Source organism: Globicephala melas, chromosome 18, assembly GCF_963455315.2.
Source record: "Globicephala melas chromosome 18, mGloMel1.2, whole genome shotgun sequence".
NCBI lineage: Eukaryota > Metazoa > Chordata > Mammalia > Artiodactyla > Delphinidae > Globicephala > Globicephala melas.
The window spans coordinates 68,616,623-68,640,211 of NC_083331.1; the positions used below are offsets into that span (position 1 = coordinate 68,616,623).

General features: G+C 36.4%; 1 protein-coding gene across 7 annotated transcripts in view; it reads left to right on the forward strand.

The window, feature by feature from the left end:
* PCCA (propionyl-CoA carboxylase subunit alpha) overlaps nucleotides 1–23,589 on the forward strand; it is a 431,262-nt gene that overhangs the window by 257,874 nt on the left and 149,799 nt on the right. For all 7 annotated transcript variants that reach the window (XM_060288232.2, XM_060288229.2, XM_070044087.1 and 4 more), the window contains one exon: nucleotides 15,865–15,967. In XM_060288232.2, coding sequence (XP_060144215.1) covers nucleotides 15,865–15,967 — 103 coding nt within the window. The remainder of the gene's footprint in view (nucleotides 1–15,864; nucleotides 15,968–23,589) is intronic.

The window sequence follows — 23,589 nt, forward strand, 5'->3', positions numbered from 1 at the left end:
GATAATCTACTTCATTATGACAATGAAATTGATGTTCTGATAACTAAGTATATAATTAACAACAGTACTTTTGGTGTATGCTCATGAACATACATAGCTATAATATGCTTCTGGAAATATCTACTTTCATTTAAGCAAGTAAGTCCCCTAAAAGCGCCAAGAGGAAAGAAAATGTCAATTCCGTCATCATCCTTTACGCTAGCCTTACTTTTTAATATCTCTGTTGTGATATTTTCAGTTACTTAATATGACTGTGTCTTGGACTATTTAGAAACCTGAGAGTAAGCGCAAAATATTAAGTGGATGTCATATTTATACACTTTTTGCTAAATATTACGTTTTAAAATATTTTTCTTTCTTTCTTTCTTTCTTTTTTTTAATTCTGTAAGAGCTGAATGGAAGACTGAATAGCCTCATTATTGAAGGAGAATTACTCTGTTCCCTGCAATGATTCCAAAAGCTCTTGCACACTTCATCAGTATTATTGTAATTCTTTGGCTGCAGGATATTTGGCAGCTGTTGCACCCCACTGGCAAATCCTATTCATACTTCTTTCCCATTCACCCATTGCCATTGGAGAATTGATTTCTCTCTCCTCTACTCTAACCTTTCCCAATTCATTTTGGATTGTTCAATGTGAAACATTTTAATTTCATATCATAGAGCTATTCAGCTCACAATCCCTTTTTTAACGTGTCACCAGGGTAACAGCATAGCATGCTTTCTTTAGGCCATCAAGTTTTTATTTCACATGCTTAATATTGCATTAAATGTTTGCATTTTGTTTAACCCCCCTTAAATACTTTGAACTCTGGATATGTTTTATAGGATAATGAAATCCTTGATTTTGGAATTGAAATGAAATCAACACTATCACTGCATTCATAGTAAAATGTCAAATGATTAATTTACATAATTCAAAAATTATTATTAAAAATCCAAGTGACCTGATCTGTGTAAGGCAGTTTGCTATATAGGTAATGGAGGAATATTTGTATTTATGTTCAGCCTTGTTTCAAAAAAAGCTTTAAAGGTGGTTTAGAGAGATTTTGAGTTGGGTAAAAATGCAAGAGTAATGGAATTGGTACAAATGGAGAAATATATCTTTTGAAGACATTACATGATTTTTCAGTAAAATGTTTTTTTCTGCGTGTGTATTATATATTAGTGAGCGTTGAAAATGCATTGTGTTTACATCTTGATTCTTTGATTTGAATAGATTTGAATTTCTACTTACAGAGCTACCTTTTCAACTTTATCCCAAATAATAGTTTCAGTAAAATTTGTTCTGTGAATAAATTTTATGAAATTTGGAATATTCTGAGAAATATAAAGAAATGTGTAAGAAAAGGAAAGGCAGAGACTAGTAACCCATGTTGTTTGAAAACACTGTTATTTTTAAAAAATGTTAGCATAGTAGCTATTTAAGTATCCTTATTTTCCATTATTACAATCACTGAAGTTTTCACATTAATCTGTAGGATAAACTCTGAATTAAGCTGCCTTTTTTTTCTTTTAAACCACTTTTTTTAGTTTACTTTTTAAAAAAGTTGTTTATGATTTAGTGCTCATTGGGATTTCTATTTTCTCACAGTGTGTCAGACTAATTTCATACCTTGAATGTTCATATGTAACAGCCCCGAATCTAGATAACATTGGTTTAAATGACCAATATCCTGATCATCTACTTTACAAAGGTCACTTTCTGTCATTAGAGTAATTTCCTGAATATGTATTATAATGATAACTTTCTACCTTTATAATTAGAGTTATTAAATTGTTCCAAAGATAACAAATAGTACTCCTTGTGATAAGATGCTTGGGCTTAGAGTAATAATAAAACAGTTTCTGCCCTTTAGGAAGCTTAAAATAGAGTGAGATATGTAGACATTAAACAGATAATTATCAACTCTGAAGATGGCTAGAGGAAAAGTCCAGATTGTCCTAGTGAGGGGATGAGAATATCATTTGCAGGTGTGCCACATTATCTAAATGACCCATTTTTCAATAAAAAAAATTACAAGACATGTAAAGAAACATGCAGGGCTTCCCTGGTGGCGCAGTGTTTGAGAGTCTGCCTACCGATGCAGGGGACGCGTGTTCATGCCCCGGTCCGGGTGGATCCCAAGTGCCACGGAGCGGCTGGGCCCGTGAGCCATGGCCGCTGAGCCTGCGCATCCGGAGCCTGTGCTCCGCGACGGGAGAGGCCGCAGCAGTGAGAGGCCCACGTACCGCAAAAAAAAAAAAAAAAAAAGAAACATGCAAGTATGGCCCATTCACAGGATAAAAGTCAATAGAAACTGCCTAAGAGGGGCCCAAATGTTGTACTTATTATACAGTGATCTTTAATAACCTGTTAAAAATATGTTGAAAGGGGCTTCCCTGGTGGCGCAGTGGTTGAGAGTCCGCCTGCCGATACAGGGGACATGGGTTCGTGCCCCGGTCCGGGAAGATCCCACATGCCACGGAGCAGCTAGGCCCGTGAGCCATGGCCGCTGAGCCTGCGCATCCGGAGCCTGTGCTCCACAACGAGAGAGGCCACGACAGTTAGAGGCCCGCATACCGCAAAAAAAAAAAAAAAAAATTGTTGAAAGGACTGAAGGAAACCCGATATGAAGAATTAAGGGAAAGTAGGGCAATCATATCTCATTAAATAGAAAATATCAGTAAAAGATAGAAATGATTTTTTTTAAAAAGCAAATAAAAATTCTAGAGATGAAATTACAGTTCCCACAGTGAAAAAATGCACTGAGGAACTCAACAGTAGATTTGAGCAGCAGAAGAAGCAATCAGCAAATTTGAAGACATATCAATTGAGATTATCCAGTGTGAGGAACAGAAAGAAAACTGAAGAAAAATGAGCAGAGCCTCAGAGATCCTTAGGATACCATCAGATATACCAACATACATGCTGAGAGTCCCAGAAGCAGAAGAGAAGAAAGATAAAGGAGCAGAAAGAATATTTAAGGAAAGCGTGACTACAGGCTTCCCTGGTGGTGCAGTGGTTGAGAGTCTGCCAGGCGGTTCAGGGGACATGGGTTACTGGTCTGGGAAGATCCCACATGCCGCGGAGCAACTAGGCCCGTGAGCCACAACTGCTGAGCTGGCGCGTCTGGAGCCTGTGCTCCGCAACAAGAGAGGCCGTGACAGTGAGAGGCCCGCGCACAGCGATTAAGAGTAGCCCCCGCTCGCCGCACCTAGAGAAAGCCCTTGCACAGAAACGAAGACCCAACACAGCCAATCAATCAATCAGTCAATAAATAGAAATGCCGTAGAATTATTAAAAAAAAAAGTGACTGAAAACATACCAAATTTGTTGAAAAACATTAATCTGCACATTCAAGAAGCTTAGGGCTTCCCTGGTGGCGCAGTGGTTGAGAGTCTGTCTGCCGATGCAGGGGACACGGGTTCGTGCCCTGGTCCGGGAAGATCCCACATGCCACGGAGCGGCTGGGTCCATGAGCCATGGCTGCTGAGCCTGCGTGTCCGGAGCCTGTGCTCCACAACTGGAGAGGCCACAACAGTGAGAGGCCTGCGTACCGCCAAAAAAAAAAAAAAAAAAAAAACCCACGAAGCTTAATAAGCTCAAAGATATCTACACCTACACACAGCATAGTCAAACTGTCAAAACCCAAAAAGAATGTTAAAAGCAGCATGAGAAAAATGGCTCATCATGTAAATGGGATCCTCAATAAGATTAAGAGCTCACATTCTCTTCTGGACATCACCAGGTTGTCCAGAAGAGAATGGGATGGTATATATAAAGTGCTGAAGAATTAAAAAAAAAAAGGAATGTCAATAAAGAACGCCATATCCAGCAAAACTGTCTTGTAAACATGAAGGAGACATCAAGACATTCTGAACAAAGCCCAAGAGAATCCAATGCTAGCAGACCTATCCAACAAGAAATATGAAAGGAAGTTCTTCAGGGTGAAATAGAAGGACATTAAACAGAAACTGTTAAATACATGTGAATTAAAAAGAGCACTGGTTACCAAGTGACAAAAAGCAATGTTAGTCATTAAAAACAAAAATGAAAACCCTCCAAAAAAAACAAAAAGAGCACTGGTTAAAGATTACTACATCAGTAAATATAAAAGACAATATAAATGTATTTTTACTTTGTAATCTTTTTGTTTTCTGTCTGATTTAAAAGACAACTGCATAATGCAGTAATTATAGTTCTAAGTTGATAGGCGCACAATATGTACAGATATAATTTGTATGACAACAGGAAGACAAACGGTAGGGAAAACAAAGCTATATCAGAGCAAATTTTCTATATCCTTTTGCAATTAGGTTAGCATTAATCCAAACTATGGTGGCTAAATATAAGGTGCTAATTGTAATCCCTAAGGTAACCACTAAGAAAATAGCTTTTGAAAATAGTATATGAAACATCAAGGGAATTAAATTGGTACGCTAGGAAATATCTATTTAAACAAAAGAAGACAGTGATGTAGGAATAGAAGAACAAAAAAGATACGAGATAGAAAGCAAAAAGTAAATGTAAAAGCAAAAAATAAATCCTGCTTAATGAGGAAGTATATTTAACATATCAATAAATAGAATAAGCACCCCAGTCAAGGGCAGATATTGGTATAGGGGATAAAAAACAAGATCAATAGCTGATTCACTTTGTTATAAAGCAGAAACTAACATACCATTGTAAAGCAATTATACTCCAATAAGGTCGTTAAAAAAAAAAAAGATCAAATTATATGCTTTCATCAATAGATATACTTTGACTCAAAGACACACTAGGCTGAAGGTAAAAGGAGAGAGTTATCAGACATACTATGTTTGTAATACTAGTATAATTATTATTAATAATACTAATATCAGTCAACATAATTTTAAGACAAAAATTGTTACTGGAGACAGAGGGATATTTTATAATGATAAAACAATCAATCCTTGAGAAAGCTATAATGAGTTTGAATGTATATGTTACCCAATAACGCAATCCCCAAATATATGAAGCAAAACTGAGACAACTGAAAGGAGAAATTAACGATTCAACAATAATAGTTGGAGATTTTAATACCCCACTTTCAGTAATGGATAGAACAACTAGATACGATCAACAAGGAAGTAGAAGACTTGTACAACACTGTAAACCAAATAGATCTAATAGTTATCCATTTAGAACAGGACATTCAACTGGAGAACATGCAACTTCTCAAGTGCATGGGTAACATTTTCCAAGATAAACCATGTCATATGCTAGGCCATAGAACAAGCCTTGATAAATTCAATGAGATTGAAATCTTACAGATGTTCTCCAACCACAGTTGAATGAAATTAGAAATCAACAAAAAAGAAAATTTTGGAAATTCACAAATTTGTGGAAATTAAATAATTCACTCCTAAATAACTAATAGGATGAAGAAGAAATCACAAAGAAATTATAAAATACTTTGAAATGAATTAAAACAAGATCAGAACATTCAAAAACTTATGGGAGGGGCTTCCCTGGTGGCACAGTGGTTGAGAGCCCGCCTGCCGATGCAGGGGACACGGGTTCGTGCCCCGGTCCGGGAAGATCCCACATGCCGCGGAGTGGCTGGGCCCGTGAGCCATGGCCACTGAGCCTGCGCGTCCGGAGCCTGTGCTCCGCAATGGGAGAGGCCACAACAGTGAGAGGCCCGCGTACCACCAAAAAAAAAAAAAAAAACTTATGGGATGCACCTAAAGCAGTGGTTAGAGGGAAATTTAGAGCTGTAAACACATATTAAAAAAGATCTAATATCAGTCACCTCATCTTCCACTTTAGGAAAATAGGAAAAGAAGAGCAAACTAAACCCAAAGCAAGCAGAGGGAAGAAAATACTAAAGATCAGAGAGGAAATAAATGAAATAGAAATAGAACAACAATAGAAGAGATCAGTAAAAGCAGAATTTGGTCCTTGGAAAGATCAGCAGAAATGACAAACTTTTAGGTAGACTGGCCAAGAGAGAAAGAGACTCAAATAGCTAAAATCAGTAATGAAATAGGGATTATACATACAGACCTTACAGAAATTAAAAGGATTATAAGGAAATAATGAGAACAATTGCATGCCAACTTCGATAAAATGGAGAAATTTGGAGAAAGATGCAAGCTACTGACACTAACTCAAGAGGAAATAGAAAATCTGAATAGACCTGAAAGAGATTGAATTAGTCATCACAAAATTTCCTAGAAAGAAGAAACCCAGGATTAGATGACTTCACTGGTGAATTCAGTGAAGTATTTAGAAAGAAATTAATACTAATCTTTCACAAACTCTTCCAAAAATAGAAATGAAGGATAAAATTTGCAACTCATTCTCCATGGCCAGTATTACCATGATACCAAATCCAGATAAAGATGTTAAAAAAAAAACTGAAGACCAATATCCCTCATATATATTAATGCAAAAAATCCTCAACAAAATTCTAGCGAACTAAATTCATGAATATATAAAATGATTATATACCATAACCAAGAGAGTTTTATCCTACGTATACACAGTTGGTTTAACATCCAAAAAACAATCAATGTGACAAATCATGTTAATAGAGTAAAGGGGAAAAATCACAGAATTATCTCAATAAATGCAGGAAAAACGTTTGGCAAAATCCAGCAGCCTTTCATGATAAAAAAATTCAACCAGGGACTTCCCTGGTGGTGCAGTGGTTAAGAATCCTCCTGCCAATGCAGGGGACACGGGTTCGAGCCCTGGTCCAGGAAGACCTCACCTGCCGCGGAGCAATGAAGCCCGTGCGTCACAACTACTGAGCCTGCACTCTAGAGCGCGCAAGCCACAACTACTGAGCCCGCGTTCCACAACTACTGAAGCCCGTGTGCCTAGAGCCCATGCTCCACAGCAAGAGAAGCTACTGCAGTGAGAAGCCCGTGCACTGCAACGAAGAGTAGCCCCCGCTCGCCACAACTAGAGAGAAAGCCTGTATGCAACAACGAAGACCCAATGCAGACAAAATAAATAAATAAATCTAGTAAAAAAGAAAAAACCAAAACACTCAAAACCAATTAGGAATAGAAAGGAACTTCCTCAACCTAATGAAGGCCATCTACGAAAAATCCATAGCTAACATCATATTTAGTGGTATACAACTGAATGTTTTTTCTGCTAAGGTCAGGAATAAGACAAGGAAATTTGCTGTTACTTTTTTCAACATTGTACTAGAGTTCCTAGCTTGGGCAGTTTGGCAAGAAGAATTAAAGGTATCAAGATGGGGAAGAAGTAAAACTATCTCTGTTTGCAGGTGACATGATCTTGTATGTAGAAAATCTTAAGGAATTCACAAAAAAACCTATTAGAACTAATAAATGACTTTTGCAAGGTTGTAGAATATAAGAATGATATATAAATATCCATTTTATTTTTATGCAATAGCGGTGTTACAACCAAAAATAAAATTAACAAAACAATTTTATTTTACAGAAGCACTAAATACAATACTTAAGCACAAAATTTTTTTAAAAAGAAGTGTAAGACTGGTGTACCGAAAACTACAAAACATTGGTTGAAATAAAGACAATTTAAATAAATGGGTTAGCATCCCACATTCACAGATCAGAGGACCTAATATTACTGACATACAGATTTGATGCAATCCCTATTAAACCCCAGCTGTGTTTTTCTGCAGAAATAATCATATTCCAAAATTTGTACGAAAATGCAAGAGATTCAGCATAACCAAACCAATCTCAAAAAAGAAGAACAAAACTGGGGGACTCATACTTCCCAATTTCAAAACTTAGTACAAAGTTACAGTAATCAAGACAGTGTGGTACTGGCATAGGAATAGTAGATGTGTTGATCAATGGAATAGAACTAAGAGTCCAGAAATAAATTGTTACAGTATGATCAGCTGATTTCAACAGGTATTATGAAGACAATCCAATGGGTAAAGAATAATTGTTTTCAATAAATGCTGCTGGGGTAGCTGGATATCTCCATGTCAGAAATTGAAGTTGGATCCCTCCCTACACTGTGCACAAAAATGAACTTTTAAAAAAAGCATGAAACTAAGAGCGAAGCTACAAAACTCTTAGAAGGAAACATAGGAGTTAATCTTTGTTACTTTTGGTTAGTCAGTGATTTCTTATGTAAGAGCCAAGTGCATAAGCAACAAAAGAAAAAAAATAGATAAATTGTATTGCATCAAAATTAAGAGTTTTTGTGTTTTAAAGGACAGCATCAAGTAAGTGAAAAGACAGCCTACAGAATGGAGGAAAATACTTGCAAATCATATATTTGATAAGAGATTTTTGTCTAGAATATATAAAGAATTCTTATAACTCAATAATAAAAAAGACAACCCAATTAGAAAATGGGCAAAGGAATGAATATAAATTTTTCCAGCGGAGATATACATACAAATGGTCAACAAGCCCATGAAAAGATGCTCAGCATCACTAGTTATTAGGGAAATGCAAATCAAAATCAAAATGAGATACCACTTTACATACACTAGGCTGACTATAATCAAAAAGACAATAACAAGGTGTTGCTGATGATGTGGAGAAATTGGGACACTTATACATTCCAGGTGGAAATTTATGAGTAAAATGATGCAAACCTGGAAATAATTTGGCAGTTTCTCAAAATGTAAGACAGCATCACATGACCCAGCTATTCCACTCTCAGCTATATATACCCATGGGAGATTAACCCATATGTCCACATGAATGTTGTATACAAATGTTCATAGTGGGCATTTTTCATAATAAGCAGGCAGTGGAAACGTCCATGAAGTGATTAATAGATATATAATGTTAAATAAAATGCGGTGTATTTATAGAATGGAATATTATTCAGTAATAAAAATAAATGAGATACTTCATACAACATGAGTGAAATTTGAAAACACTATGCTAAATGAAATAAGGCAGGCACAAAAGACTACAAATTTTATGATTCATTATATATGAAATGTCTAGAATAAGCAAAGTGTAGAAATAGAGTGTGCATTAGTAGCTGCATAGGCCAGAGGGGGAAATGTGAAATGACCGCTAATGGGTCCAAAGTTTCCTTTTGGGTTTATGAAAATGTTTTAAAATTGGTTGTGGTGATGGATACACAACTCTGTGAATATACTAAAAACCAATGCATTGTACACTTCAGGTGAGTTCAGTTTATGATGTGTGAATTTTATGTCACTAAAGCTGTTTATAATTTTTAAAAATTATTATATATGTTATATTTAAGAATTTATTTTCCTGATGGTGTAAAAGAAGTTCAAATTTTAGGAATTAAAATGAGACATCATTGTATCTTCTAGCATGATGGCGTTTTCTTTAAGAATATTTCTTCTGTAATTACAAAAGACATGGAGGAACCTTAAATGCATAATGCTAAACGAAAAGAAGCCAATCTGAAAAGGCTACGTTCCGTATGATTCTAGCTGTACAACATTCTGGAAAAGGCAAAACTGTGGAGACAGTAAAGATCAGTGGTTGTCAGGGATTCGGTGGGGGTAAGGATGGGAGGTTGAATAGGTAGAGCACGGGATTCTTTAGAGCAGTGCAACTATTCTGTATGATACCTTAATGGTAGATACATGTCCTAATACATTTGTTCAGACCCTAGAATGTACAACACAAACAGTGATCCCTGTGGACATTAGTTAATAATAATAATGCATCAGCTTTGGTTCATCAGTTGTCACAGATGTACTGCACTAATGCAGGATGTTAATTAACAGGGATACTGTGTCGGGTGGGGTGAGTGAGGGTATGTTTAGGAAAATCTTTGTGCTTCCTGCTGAAGTTTTCTGAAAACCTTAAACTGCTGTAAAAGATTAAAAATTAATTTTTTAATTAAAAATTCTCCTGAAGGTAAGATTTTTTAAGAAAATTAATAAGCCAGCCACAGGGGGGAGAACATATTAATAATACATAAATCTGACAAAGGCTTTCTATCTGAAGTAAAGAACTCCTGCAAATCGGTAATGCCAACATCCTAATACAAAATGGGCAAAAACTTGAATACAAGTGGCCAATAAGCACTAATGTGTAGGTGTTCAACATTATTAGTCCTAAGGGAAATGCATATGAAGAGTTGTGGTTTCTCAGCCTCCAGTCTGGCTAGAGTAGGACTAACACAGGCAAATGGTGGCAAGGCTGTGGAGCAAACTCCATTGCTGATGGGAGTATAGGTATGTTTTAATACTTTGGAAAACAGTTTGGCAGTTTTTGTAAAATTAAACATACGTTCACTGTAGAATTTCCACTCTTAGATTTTTTACACACAAGAAATGAAAACGTAAGTCCTCAAAAAAGACTTGTACAAAGAATGTTTATAGCGGCTTTGTTCCATAAGAGTCCCAAACTGGAAACAACCCAAATGCCCATCAGCAAAAGGGTGAACACATTTTAGTATGCTTGTATTATACAGTAGAGTACTACTCTGCAATCGAAAAAGAATAAATGATTCAACTTGAATGAACCTCAGAAGAATTATAGTGGGCAAAAACCACACATGAGAGTGCATATTTTTGAAGTTTGTTTATGTGACACTATTGTTGAACTGTTGTGGGGAAGCTAAATGATGGAACTTAAGGTTTTTGAATTTCACTGTATGTAAATTGTATATTAATATTGAATAACAGGTTGTTGAAATAATAGAGGTGGACTTCAGATATTATTGCACCAAATTATGATAATGATGATAGTGTCTCTTACTTAGCCTTTATGTGCCAAGCACCAGTCTAACCATTTTATACCTTTTACTTCATTTAATCAACACGTGAATTAAGTATTCTTATTGTCTTTGTCTTACTGACAAGGAAACTGAGGCACAAGGAGTATAGTAACTTGTAAAGGTCATGTAGCTTTTGTGGTCAGTGATCAATCAGTCAGACTCTAGGGCCTGCGGGGGTGATGGTTAATCACCACCATCATTGTCTTTCTTCACTAGTTGTGCCCAAAGTTCAAATTGAGAACTATAAACCCTTACTGGTGGAAGAAGAAAATAGGGTTTGCATAATATTAAAATCTGTTTAAGATTATAAGTCATACTATCCATTTGTAGATTCAGATATCATTTGTGTAATGCTAAGACTCCAGACTTGGTAATGTTCCTTAACTCTTTCTAGCACTATTTTGTGATACACATTCTTCTACACAGTGTCCTACATTCTAATGTACACATTTTAAACTGCATACAGTCTGAAGTCTATTCCTCCACTATGACAAGTTCTAGCTTTGAAGAGGTTCTCTGAAAATGCTGCTTTTATCTTTCTTCTGCAGTGATGAACTTTAATGTTGGAGTGTTGTAAGTTCTCACATAATAAGGCTTAGATTTTTGTTTGGTTTGGCAGTAGACTTCTGTTTAAAATTCTTTTAATCTGTTCATTCCATGCTTTGTGTATTCATTTTGATAGCTGATGGCTCTGTGAAGAATTTTATGTGAATTTATCACACTAATAAAACTCTTCCTCCATCCCAACTTGCTAAAAGTGGGGTTTTCAGCAAATTGTTGAATTTTTGTCTTCTTTGGGTTTTTTTTTTTTTTTTTCCTGGAGGAAATAAGACACAATTCATACGCTAGATCTAAAGTTTCATTAAAATTGCTTATGCCCTGTCTCAGGCATTTTAAGTGGGCCATCTGTCTAAACATCTCTCTCCTTTTTTTTCTGATCATTTCCTCGACTTATTCATGAGCCATGGGAGGGCTCCTTTGTAGTCTCCATGTAGCTGGTTCTGTCTACCCCCACTGAATACATCTATGTGCTTGCATAACATATCTTTTCACCATGCTGGAAATTCTCTGAACTTGGTGCAGATGAATGGCCCACTTTTCTGAAGGCCTTTTTCTTCCTGCAAAGATTTGTATGCAGAAGCTGACCTCTGCAGCCGTGGAATGCAGCATATTATTCTTGATCATTTTACAGACCACCCACTGTGAAAGTTATGATGAAGGATTGCTTAATGATTCTTTGACCACTAACATTGTTTTAACTCAGTATTTCACTCCTAAATAGGTAATGGCACAATTGTAAACCAGCATTTCTGAGTGTCTGACACTATGGTTTTGAGATGCTTATAATCCTTGATAACTAAAGATGCTGTTAGTTATGTTTACACAAAATCTGCTTTAACAAATGACATGCAATAGCAACATACTTGAGTTAGTATTCCTTGCACCTTTTTGAGTAAAATATTCCAATAAGTTTAAATGTATTAGCATTAACATTTGTGACAGTCAGCTGACAGCTTTTTACCATAAAACGTAGAAAAATTTAGTTTAATTGAGCATATTCATTTTGGCTGACTGATGATAATCAAAGTGGACAGGTCTGGGTAAGAGCTGTTATTTGATTTGCTTTGTGAGTAGCTGTTTATGTGAATTCCTTTTTACTGGTTTGTTTGTTTGTTTTTGAAGTAGTAGCTTAAATGATATCAGCTTTCCAGTTAACTAATAAGTCACATAGATGAAATTTTTGATCAGATGGCAGCCTGTTTCACTAGACAGACACTTCAGTAGAGGGGGCTGTTTTCTGTATATCATTACTACAGTGAGTTGAGTAAAGCTCCAAGACTCCCACCCCTACCCCCCCTTTCAGCGAGTTGTTCATAAAATCTTCTTTGAGACTATTTTGGATTTAGTGAAGAAATATAATTCTTTTTTAAAATTTAAAATATAACTTTAGGTAATTATTATCATTATAGACATGTTTGTGCTGGTGGACTTAATTTCATTGTTTTGAAATAATTCTTGTTAATCTGGTTTCAGTAATTTTGCAGAAATAGAGCACATATACTTTCAGGTTGATATGTATTATTATCTTTATTTATAGTTATAGTTTATTTCTATTGTAGAGCTTATTGATATTTATATTGGGCATATATGCCCAACCCCATCCATTTTATTCAAAAACAAAACAAAACAAACTACTTTCAAACTTATGTAAAGCCAGAAGGAATCATAGCAAACTTTGTTTGTAGAAGAGTGAACTCATATAAAGAGATTCCACAGTTTGTCTGTCTTTTCTTAGTGTCTCAAGGTCTTGCTTTCACAGAGAAGCCTCTTTCTATATGGTTAGAAAAGTGCTGCTTCAGGAGTCGTATGCTCAGAAGCAGCAGCCGCTTTCCCCTGTTATCTCACCAACTCTGCTCTGATCCTTATTTTACAGGTGTGGAAATTTTGGTTCAAAAGGATTGAATGAGCTCCTGGTACAATGCTAGTAAGAGAACGGGCTGAGATCAGACCTCAGCATTTCAACTCAGAAGAGCCTATGCTCTCTCTACAGGTCCTCTTGGGGCAGGTTCTAACACATATGAAACAGATGTGGATCAAAATAAAACAGTGGAAAAATAAATAGTAGTTAGGTTCCAAAGAGTGGCGACTACATCTCGCCACCATCTGTAAGATTGCTTTCTGTGGGAAAATGTGTTCTGCTTTTGAACAGGATGTCAGGATCAACAACTTCCCAAGAAGCCTCTTGGGAAATTGGGCTCCACATTTACTTGAAAGACTTATTGGGCCACTGAATTGTGAAAAGTATTAAGCGTATACTAGAGGTTAAATAGAAGGGAGTTCACTGAAGTTTGTACTATAATTAGGTGAGGAAGATAAATATTCTTTTTGAAAAATCTGTTAGTTTGAGAAGCAGAGAGAAGGAATCTAAAGTTTCCTTAATGAGATTTCAGTTATGGGGGAGAACAAGAGTATAGGAGTATATCATCGTAATAAAAATGAACACTTATATGCATTATTTAATTTTATCCTCAATACATCACTATGATACAGACGCTATTACATCTTAATTTTATACGTAAGGAAACAGACTTTTGCTCAAGGTCAGAGCTGATTAATGACAGAGCTGGGTTTTCTGCCAACTTCGGCAAGTCATTGGCGCCTGAGCTTGTAGCCACTGTGCTTGGTTACCCCACTCATGACAGCTTGGCTCAGTTCGGTTTGTGAAGGAATTTCAGGCCTTGGCCCAGCCGGATGTACAAGTCAGAGAATAATTAGAAATAAAATGAAATGCAAAGAGTGGGGACTTATTTTGTAAGAAACTTGAATGATAGGTTGATTAATTAAGGTTTAACCTGGTGTAAAATAGAAAACCACGGAACAGTCTTGAACAGGAGAGTGATCTAATTATCGAGGATAGCAGAGTCCAGAAAGCCAGGCTGCACAGAAATCTAGCCATGAGGTTGTTTCTGTCATCGCAGTACTCCTGAGAGGATGGGGTGTTAACCTCATTTGAAGTTGTACCAGGTGAGCATAGTGAGGTCATCCACACAGTCCCAGGCAGCCTGGGAGCTCAAGGCTCGCTCTCCTTCAGTGGCTCACAATGTGTCCCTGGGGAGACATGGTGTCTCCTGTGAGGGGCTTGGCACCTAGTGAATGCTCCACTGCTTCTTTCCCACTTTCCCGTCAGCCCTTTCTCCCCAGCCTGTGCTGAGGTTTGGGGATATAAAATAAGGCATGATCTTGGGCTTTTAGGAGCTCACAGGCCAATGGGGGAGACAAACATGAACAAACAAATGCCCTGTGGACAAGATGCCAACAGAGGCCAACCTGGATCGCAGAGTCACCCTCCTCCTTTCCCTCCTCTCTGCCCCATATGCCTTCTCCCTCTCTCTCTCCCCCCACTTCCTGTCCTTCTTCTCTCCTCCCTTGTTATTCTTTCAAGCTCTCATGCATGAAGTTCTGTCCTCTGAAACAATCCTCTTCAAATTGCCAAAAAAGAATCTTCCAGACCTACAGTGTGCATTAGTCTTGATTTGTTTATGCATTTTTTTAAACTTTAATTTTTATCTGTGTAGTATTAAAAACATTTTCTTCATCTTCAGAAAATAATTCAGTAAGTAGTGTGCTGAATACAAATATTCACCTAAACTTATTAATCATCCTCCATTAGACATCGTGACTAGAGGTGATTTGATTCTAATCATAATTTTTTTGACTATGACTTCTTTTTATTGACTACACAGAGACTCGTTTGAAATTCAGGGGGGTGTTATATTAAAACGTAGCTTGCAACATTTTTTTAGAACTAAGAATTAAGCCAGAGTCTTGATACTGCATGTTTAGTGCTTAGTCAGTATTACTTCACAACTATAAATAATGTAAATATGCCATACTTAAATTAGGTTAATTCAGAAATCATTAAAATTTTGTTACTTTAAAAATTGGGGAGAAACATTTGTATTCCAAAAATGTTTTTTGTTGGCTGCTTGTCCCAATTTTTCTGGAGCACGTAATATTGATCATTCACAGGAAAAGACCTGTGTGTTAAGACTAGCATCACTGATGTTGTTTTCTCACCCAGACAAACAAACAAACAAGAAACTGAAACAAAACAATTGGACACAAGGAAACTTTTGGAGGTGATGGATATGTTTATTACCTTGATTGTGGTGATGGTAACATGAGTGAATAAATATGTCCACATGCATCAAATTGTATACATGTGCAGTTTTTTGCATACGAATTATAACTCAACCTGAAAAAAAGAAAAGATTAGCATTGTAAAGTTTTAAAAACAGTCTTGAACAATGACCAAATATTGAAAAGAAATTAACATTGCTTAAAGGAGGTTAATTTTTGAAGGACTGTCAGAATTAAGCAGCTCAAATTCATAGACGAGGTGATGGTACCACAATTATTTCAGAATGACTGCTGTTGTCTTTGGAGTGTCTGTGTGTGTGTGTGTGTGTGTGTGTGTGTGTGTGTGTGCTTTTTTGGTTTTAATCTCTCTAGTTTCCATATTAAAGCTTTTTTTCCAAGAATAGAATGTTCTGAAATGCAGTGTTTGGCGGTTTTACTCCGCACACTTAATGTCAAAGGAAAATCAGTTTACTGAGAGAGGATAATATAAAATTACTAACTCTTTTTCTTTTCTTTTCTTTCTACTTCAGAGTGCCTATTGTAAAACCACAAGTGGCCAACTGGGAGCTCTCAGTAAAATTGCATGATGAAGTTTATACTGTCGTAGCATCCAACAGTGGGCCAACATTCTCTGTGAGTTTTATTTTTGATAATCTTGAAATTACCTGTGAATATTTAAAACAATTTTTAACATATTCCATGAGTCTCATCTTTTGAATCTACGACATAGCTATGTATCTGTTTCATCTTCTTTAGGAAGCTGAATGTAAATGGAAATTTTTGTCTCTTATGTTAAAGAGGAAATGTATTCCCAGACTCAGCCACATTCTAAACCCACTTCCTGACACCTGATTCATTTTTCTTTTGTTATTGAAAAGTAATACTTTTGCCTTTGTTATAGAGAAGAGCATCTTTAATGATAATTCCAAATGTATGATAGCTGTGTTTCTTTTTCTTTTTTTTTTTTTGGTACGGGAGCCTCTCACTGTTGTGGCCTCTCCCGTTGCGGAGCACAGGCTCTGGACGCTCAGGCTCCGCGGCCATGGCTCACGGGCCCAGCCACTCTGTGGCATGTGGGATCTTCCCAGACCGGGGCACAAACCCGTGTCCCCTGCATCGGCAGGCGGACTCTCAACCACTGTGCCACCAGGGAAGCCCTGTGTTTCTTTTAAAACAAGTAATCTGAAGCCTCATATAACATTTTCTAGAGATTTCATGTTGTGAGACATTCTTTAGGCTAAATTTACCTGACAGTGACATTCCTTTTGTCTAGAAGAACTTAAAGGCCTTGGATAGTATCCATGACAGAACTGCTTTAGTTTAAGATTGATCTTCTGTGGTATGAATGACATGTTTAAATTCTGTGGTTTAAGATTGCCAGAAAAATACCATGAGGAGTTACTGTTTTATTTTTATTTATTTATTTATTTATTTATTTGGACCACACGGCTTGTGGGATATTAGTTCCCCGCAGGGATTGAACCTGGGCCCCAGCAGTGAAAGTGCCAAGTCCTAACCACTGGACCACCAGGAAATTCCCAAGAGTTACTATTATAACTTGGGTCCTTTTATACTTTCAGCATGAACTCACAGAAGCTGCTATATAGTTATATAGTTAGTATAATGAATATTATATGTTCATTATATATAGTACATAAGTTAGTATAATGAATATTAATCTACATTTCTCCTCTCATGGCTAAGTTGCATTGAAATGTCATATTATTGGGGGAAAATGACTTTTCATCAAAAGGTTTAAGCAGGATATGAAAATCAAAATAATATAATTTCATTGAAACAACACCCAGAGAGGCTCGAAGTATATGGCAGATTCTTGATCCCAAGTAGAAAACACTGCATCAAGAATTAATGAGAATTCATTTATTCAGCAAATACTTATTACATGCCTACCGTGTGCTAGGTTAAGTATGAGGCTGTTACACTGGAGAAGGTGACATTCTATGTGATCATCAGAGTCACAAGTAAATGAGATTAATTCCTGAATTAAGGGTGGTCTCCTTGGTTGTCTTTAAATTTTGTGATTCATTCTGTATGCCAAAATTGCTAAAGTATTTGTTACTTAAAAGATATTTCACTCAACTGTCTTAAAATGAAAACTATGATAGAGTTCAACAGTGGTCTTACGATACATTTTGTGTGAATTTATGTGATTCTTTATGTTCCTCCTTTCTATCTGATTATTTTAAAAAATAGCTTTGTAAGTGGACACTTAACTACATCCGGTTGAGTAACAAATTATATGTATTGAATAGTAAAAAATATTATAGTGTAGCATTTTCCTCAGGGAAGGTTAACTCTACAAAAATGTAGACTTTAGCATAATTTTCAGTTCTGTACTGAGTCACCACTGAAGTGTTATTCTTAATCTGATACTCTGATACAATGTTTCTCTAAGCAGTGCCTTGCCTTAATGAGAAAACTGCCCAGATTACTTCTTAGAGCTGTTATTTCTTTGGGCTTGTTTCAGATTCCGTGTTGGAAAGCTAGAGACCATTGGCTTGACAGCTCAAGTGGTGTCTTTTGAATTTTTCCTGTAGAATTACCCCCTGTTTTACTTTTTAGCTCATGAAGAAAGTAGGTTTATTTAAAAAACACATCAAAATTAATGCATTAAAAATTTCCCTGGAAAATATCCACCTTGATATATAGTATCAAAAACTACTTCCTGTATGTATTGGCTTAGCTACTATCAGAAGCATCAAACCTAATAAAAATGGAGTATTACTGATAGTATAGCCCTTTTTCCTAACTGTATTTGGACTGAGCTTCATTTGACATCAGTACTATGAAAGGATACAAGCTGAATAGTGTCACCCTCTGCCACATCAACAGAAAATTAATCAGTCTAGAGGTGACAGTCCAGGTTAATGACCCAAGAGGTAGTACACATTTGTTTACCTCACAGTAATGTGGTCATGTTTTCTAAAGTTCTTTTATTAAAAACTTTTTAAAAATTACAAGGTATTTCAAATGAGGAAAATATAGCAAATGTACAAATCTGCTCTGTAGGTCTCCTATTACAACAGAAAAACACCCCTAGATACAGCTAAATCTCTTCTTTACATCATCCCATCTGCCTCTTCCTCCCTAGCGGTGACAGCTGTCCTGAAGGTATCATGTGTCTTTCTTGTACATGTTGTTACACTTCAGTGTGCCATAATAATAGTGAAACATTTCACGTACCGTAATCATAGTCAAAAAGAAAATTGTGAAAAATATATATACTTAATGATACCATTTATGTAAGATTTAAAAATACACAAAGCAAAAATAGTTCAATTTACAATAGCACCAAAAAGAATAAGATTACTTAGGAATAAACTTAAGACGTAGAGGACAAAGACTTGTACACTGGAAACAACAAAATGTTGCTGAAAGAAATTAAAGAGGACACAAATAAATGGAAAGCCATCTCATGTTCATGTATTGGAAGACTTAATGTTGCTATAAATGTTAATATTATCCAAAGCGATCTACAGATTCAGTGTCATCCCTATTAAAATCCCAGCTGAGTTTTTGCAGAAATGAAGAAAAATCCAGAAATTCACATGGAATCTCAAGGGACCCCAAATAGTTAAAACAATTTTGAAAAAGAAGAACAAAGTTGGAGAGCTCACACTTCCTGATTTCAAAATTTATTACAAAACTGTAGTAATCAAAACTGTGGTATACTAGTAAGACAGACACATAGACCAACAGAATAGAATTGAGAGCCAGAAATAAACCCTTGGATATATAATCAAGTGATTTTTAAAAAATAAATTTATTTATTTACTTACTTATTATTTTTGGCTGCATTGGGTTTTTGTTGCTGTGTGCGGGCTTTTCTCTAGTTGCGGCGAGCGGGGGCTGCTCTTTGTTGCAGTGCGAGGGCTTCTCATTGTGGTGCCTTCTTTTGTTGTGGAGCACCAGCTCTAGAGTGCAGGCTCAGTAGTTGTGGCTCACAGGCTTAGTTGCTCTGCGGCATGTGGGATCTTCCCAGACCAGGGCTCGAACCCTTGTCCCCTGCATTGGCAGGCAGATTCTTAACCACTGTGCCACCAGGGAAGTCCCTATAATCAAGTGATTTTTGACAGGAGTGCCAAGACCATTCCATAAGGAAAGGACAGTCTTTTAAACAAATAGTAGTGGGAAAAGTGGATATCCACATGCAAAAGAATGAAGTTGGACTCTTACCTTACACCTCATGCAAAATTTACTCAAAATCTATTGAAGACCTAAATGTAAAAGCTAGAGCTGTAAAACTCTTAGAAGAAAATAGGAGAAAATCCTCATGATGTTGGATTTGATGATAATTTCTTGGGTATGACATCAAAAGCATAGGCAGCAAAAGAAAAATACTTAAGTTAGACTACATCAAAATTTAAAACTTTTGTGCATCAAAGGCAACGAGTGAAAAGGCAATCCATGGAATGGGAGAAAATATTTGCATATATTTGATATATTTCCATATTATTCAGAATATATAAAGAACTCAACAGCCGAAGAAACAACCTGATTTAAAAATGGGCAACGGACTTGAATAGACATTTCTCCAAAGAAGATATACAGATGACCAACAAGCACATGAAAAGATGCTCGACATTGCTGATCATTAAGGAAACACAAATAAAAACTATAATTGAAGATAACTCACAGCAGTTAGGATGGCCACCATTAAAAAAAGAAGGAAAAAACCCCCACAAAAACTCCAGAAAATAATAAGTGCTGGTGAGGAGGAGAGAAACTGGAACCCTTGTGCACTCTTGGTGCAGCTGCTGTGGAAGACAGTATTGTGGTTCTTCAAAAAAATTAAAAGTAGAGCTATCATATGATCCAGCAATTCCACTGCTAGGTGTTTATCCAAAAAATTGAAAGCGGGGTCTTGAAGAGATATTTGCGCACTCATGTTTAGCAGCCTTATTCACAATAGCCAAGAGGTGGAAGCAAGCCAAGGGTCCAGTGACAAGTGAATGGGTAAATAAAATATGTTATGTACATGAAATGAAATATTATTTAGTCTTTAAAAGGAAGAAAATTCTGACACCTTTTGTCACAATTCATTACAAATTTGATACAAACCAATGCAAATTAGTATTTTAGTGAAAAAAGTTTTAAAGTAGGGAGGATGAAAATTTGGGGAAATAAAGCAATGAAGAAGCAGTAGAAGATAAAGTATTTTATGCGTTTTAGGTTTTTATTCTAACTGAATACAAGTGTCAGAATGAATAGCAGAATTAAGAAGTATATGACCTGGTAAATACAAAGTTGAAATATTATGTAGCTTATTAAAATGATAAACTCATAAATGTAAAAAATAAATTGATTTTTTTATCTATAATATTTTCATGATTTCCTTCTGGATTCCCAAGATGTTTTCCACTTCTCTTTTATTCTGCATAACACAAAACTGCTCAAAATAGTTCAGGATAAAAGAAAAGAATAATGTGTTTATCTTAAAGATGATGGACTAAATTCATATTGAAGACAATTCACTTTGAAGAAAAATGTCAGAGTACTCTTGATGTGAAGAAAATTAGCTTAGGAATTTGGCCTTCCCAAGGATGAAAAAATGAGCACTGTACATGCACTGAAAAAAATTTTTTGTCCAATATTTCATGTTAACTACTAATAAACTAGAAAAAAGTTATATATGATCCTCGATATTGAATTAGATATTCTTTGGTACAGTGATCCACTGATAGACATTTTTCTTTTTTTGCGGTACGCGGGCCTCTCACAGGCTCCGGACGCGCAGGCTCAGCGGCCATGGCTCACGGGCCCAGCTGCTCCGCGGCATGTGGGATCTTCCCGGACCGGGGCACAAACCCGTGTCCCCTGCATCGGCAGGCGGACTCTCAACCACTGCGCCACCAGGGAAGCCCTGATAGACATTTTTCTACGGACCTTGTAAACTGCTTCTTAAGAAAAATCAGAATCTTTAGACTATTGAATTTTGGCATATCAATGTAATTTTTGTGCTAATGGTTATGAAGAAAAATCTAAATGATCTAAAATAACATTTAGTATTAAGGTCAAGGAAAATAATACTTTGGTTTTTAAAAAACTCAGTTTATTTTCCTAAATATTTTTTTTTCTTTTTTTTTTTTTTTTTGCTTCTTATAGAAAGGTCAAAAGGTAACTTTTTGGTAGGCATAAAACTTTGCTACCATTTTAAATTACAGTCACAATCCTTTCATTCTTTCAACTTCAAGTAAGTTTTGTATTGGTAAAATTTATATTAGAAGTTAAATGGCGGGACTTCCCTGGTGGTGCAGTGGTTAAGAATCTGCCTGCCAGTGCAGGGGACATGGGTTCAATCCCTGGCCCTGGAAGATCCCACATGCCGTGGAGCAGCTAAGTCCGTGCGCCACAACTGATGAGCCTGTACTCTAGAGCCCGCGAGCCACAACTTGTGAGCCTGTGCGCCACAACTACTGAAGCCCGCATGCCTAGAGCCCATGCACCACAACAAGAGAAGCCACCGCAATGAGAAGCCCACGCACCGCAACGAAGAGTAACCCCTGCTCTCAGCAGCTAGAGAGAAAGCCTGTGTGCAGCAACAAAGACCCAGGGCAGCCAAAAATAAATTAAAAAAAAAAAAGTTAAAGGGCAAAGATTCACTTCTGGAACAGCAGCAAACCAACTATAATTGCTGAATATTATTAAAAAATCTATGCAGAGTATATGTTGTTGTATGTCGAAAATTCTATGAAACCCATTAAGAAACTACTACAAATAGTAAACAGATTTAGCAAGGGTACAGGATACAAATTAAATATATAAAAATCAAGTGTATTTCTATGCACTTTCAGTGAACCATCCAAAAATAAAATTACGGAAACCATTTCATTAACAAGAGCATCAAAAGAATAAAATACTTAGGAGTAAATTTAACAAAAGAAATGCAAAACCTATACTGTGAAAACTACAAACTATTGAAAAATCAGATCCAAATAAATAGAGAACATTTCATATTCATGAATTAAATGACTAAATATTAAGATGGCAGTACTTCCCAAATTGGTCTACAGATTCAGTGTAATTCCTATCAGAATCCAAGCTTTATTTTTGTCAGAAATTGGCAAGGTGATACTCTTAACATTCAAATAGAAATGTAAGAAGTCCAGAATAGCCAAAATAATCTTGAAAAAAAGAACAAAGTTGGAGAACTTAGTTCCCCCTTTCAAAACTTATTACAAAATAGTCTTGAAATCAAGACAGTGTAGTATTTGCGTAAAGAAACATACAGATCAATAGAATAAAAATGAGAATCCAGAAGCAAATCTATACATGTATGGTCAAGTGATTTTTGACGAAGGTGCCAAAATAATTCAGTGGGGAAAGTATATAATCTTTTCAACAAATGGTGCTGGAACAATTGGGTATCCATATGTAGAAAAATGAAGTTGGGTCCCTACCCGTAGTGAGTTAATATAAAAAAATTAACCCAAGGGACTTCCCTGGTGGTCCAGTGGTAAAGAATCCGCCTTCCAATGCGGGGGATGCGGGTTCAATCCCTGGTTGGGGGACTAAGATCCCACATGCCACGGGGCAGCTGAACCTGCGCTCCACAACTACTGAGCTCGCGCACCTCAACGAGAGAGCCCGCGTGCCGCAAACTAAAGAGCCCGCGTGCCACAAACTAAAGAGCCCACGTGCTCTGGAGCCTGCACTCCACAACTAGAGAAGAGAAAACCCACATGCCACAACTAGGGAGAAGCCTGCATGCCGCAACAAAAGATCCCGCATGCTTCAGTGAATATTCTGCGTGGTGCAACTAAGACCCAACACAGCGCCCCCCCCCCAAAAAAAACATTAACCCCAAATGGATAAATGATGTAAATAGAGCAACAAAACTTAGAAGAAAACATAGGGGTACATCTTCATGACCTTGCATGTGGCATTCGTTTCTTAGATTTGACACCAAAAGCATAAGCAATAAAAGAAAAAAAATAGATAAATTGATCTTTGTCAAAATTTAAAACTTTGCTTCAAAGGATACTAACAAGAAATTGAAAAGACAAACCACAGAATGGGAAAAAATATTTGCAAATCATATATCCAGTGAAGCACTTGTATTTAAAGTACTTAAAGAACACTTAAAACTTAATAATAAAGACAGCCCAATATAAAAATGGGCAAAGAACCTAAACAGACATTTCTGAAAGAAAATATCCAGTTGCCAATAAGCAAATGCACAGGTGCTCAAAATCATTAGTCGTCAGGGAAATGCAAGTCAAAACCACAATGAG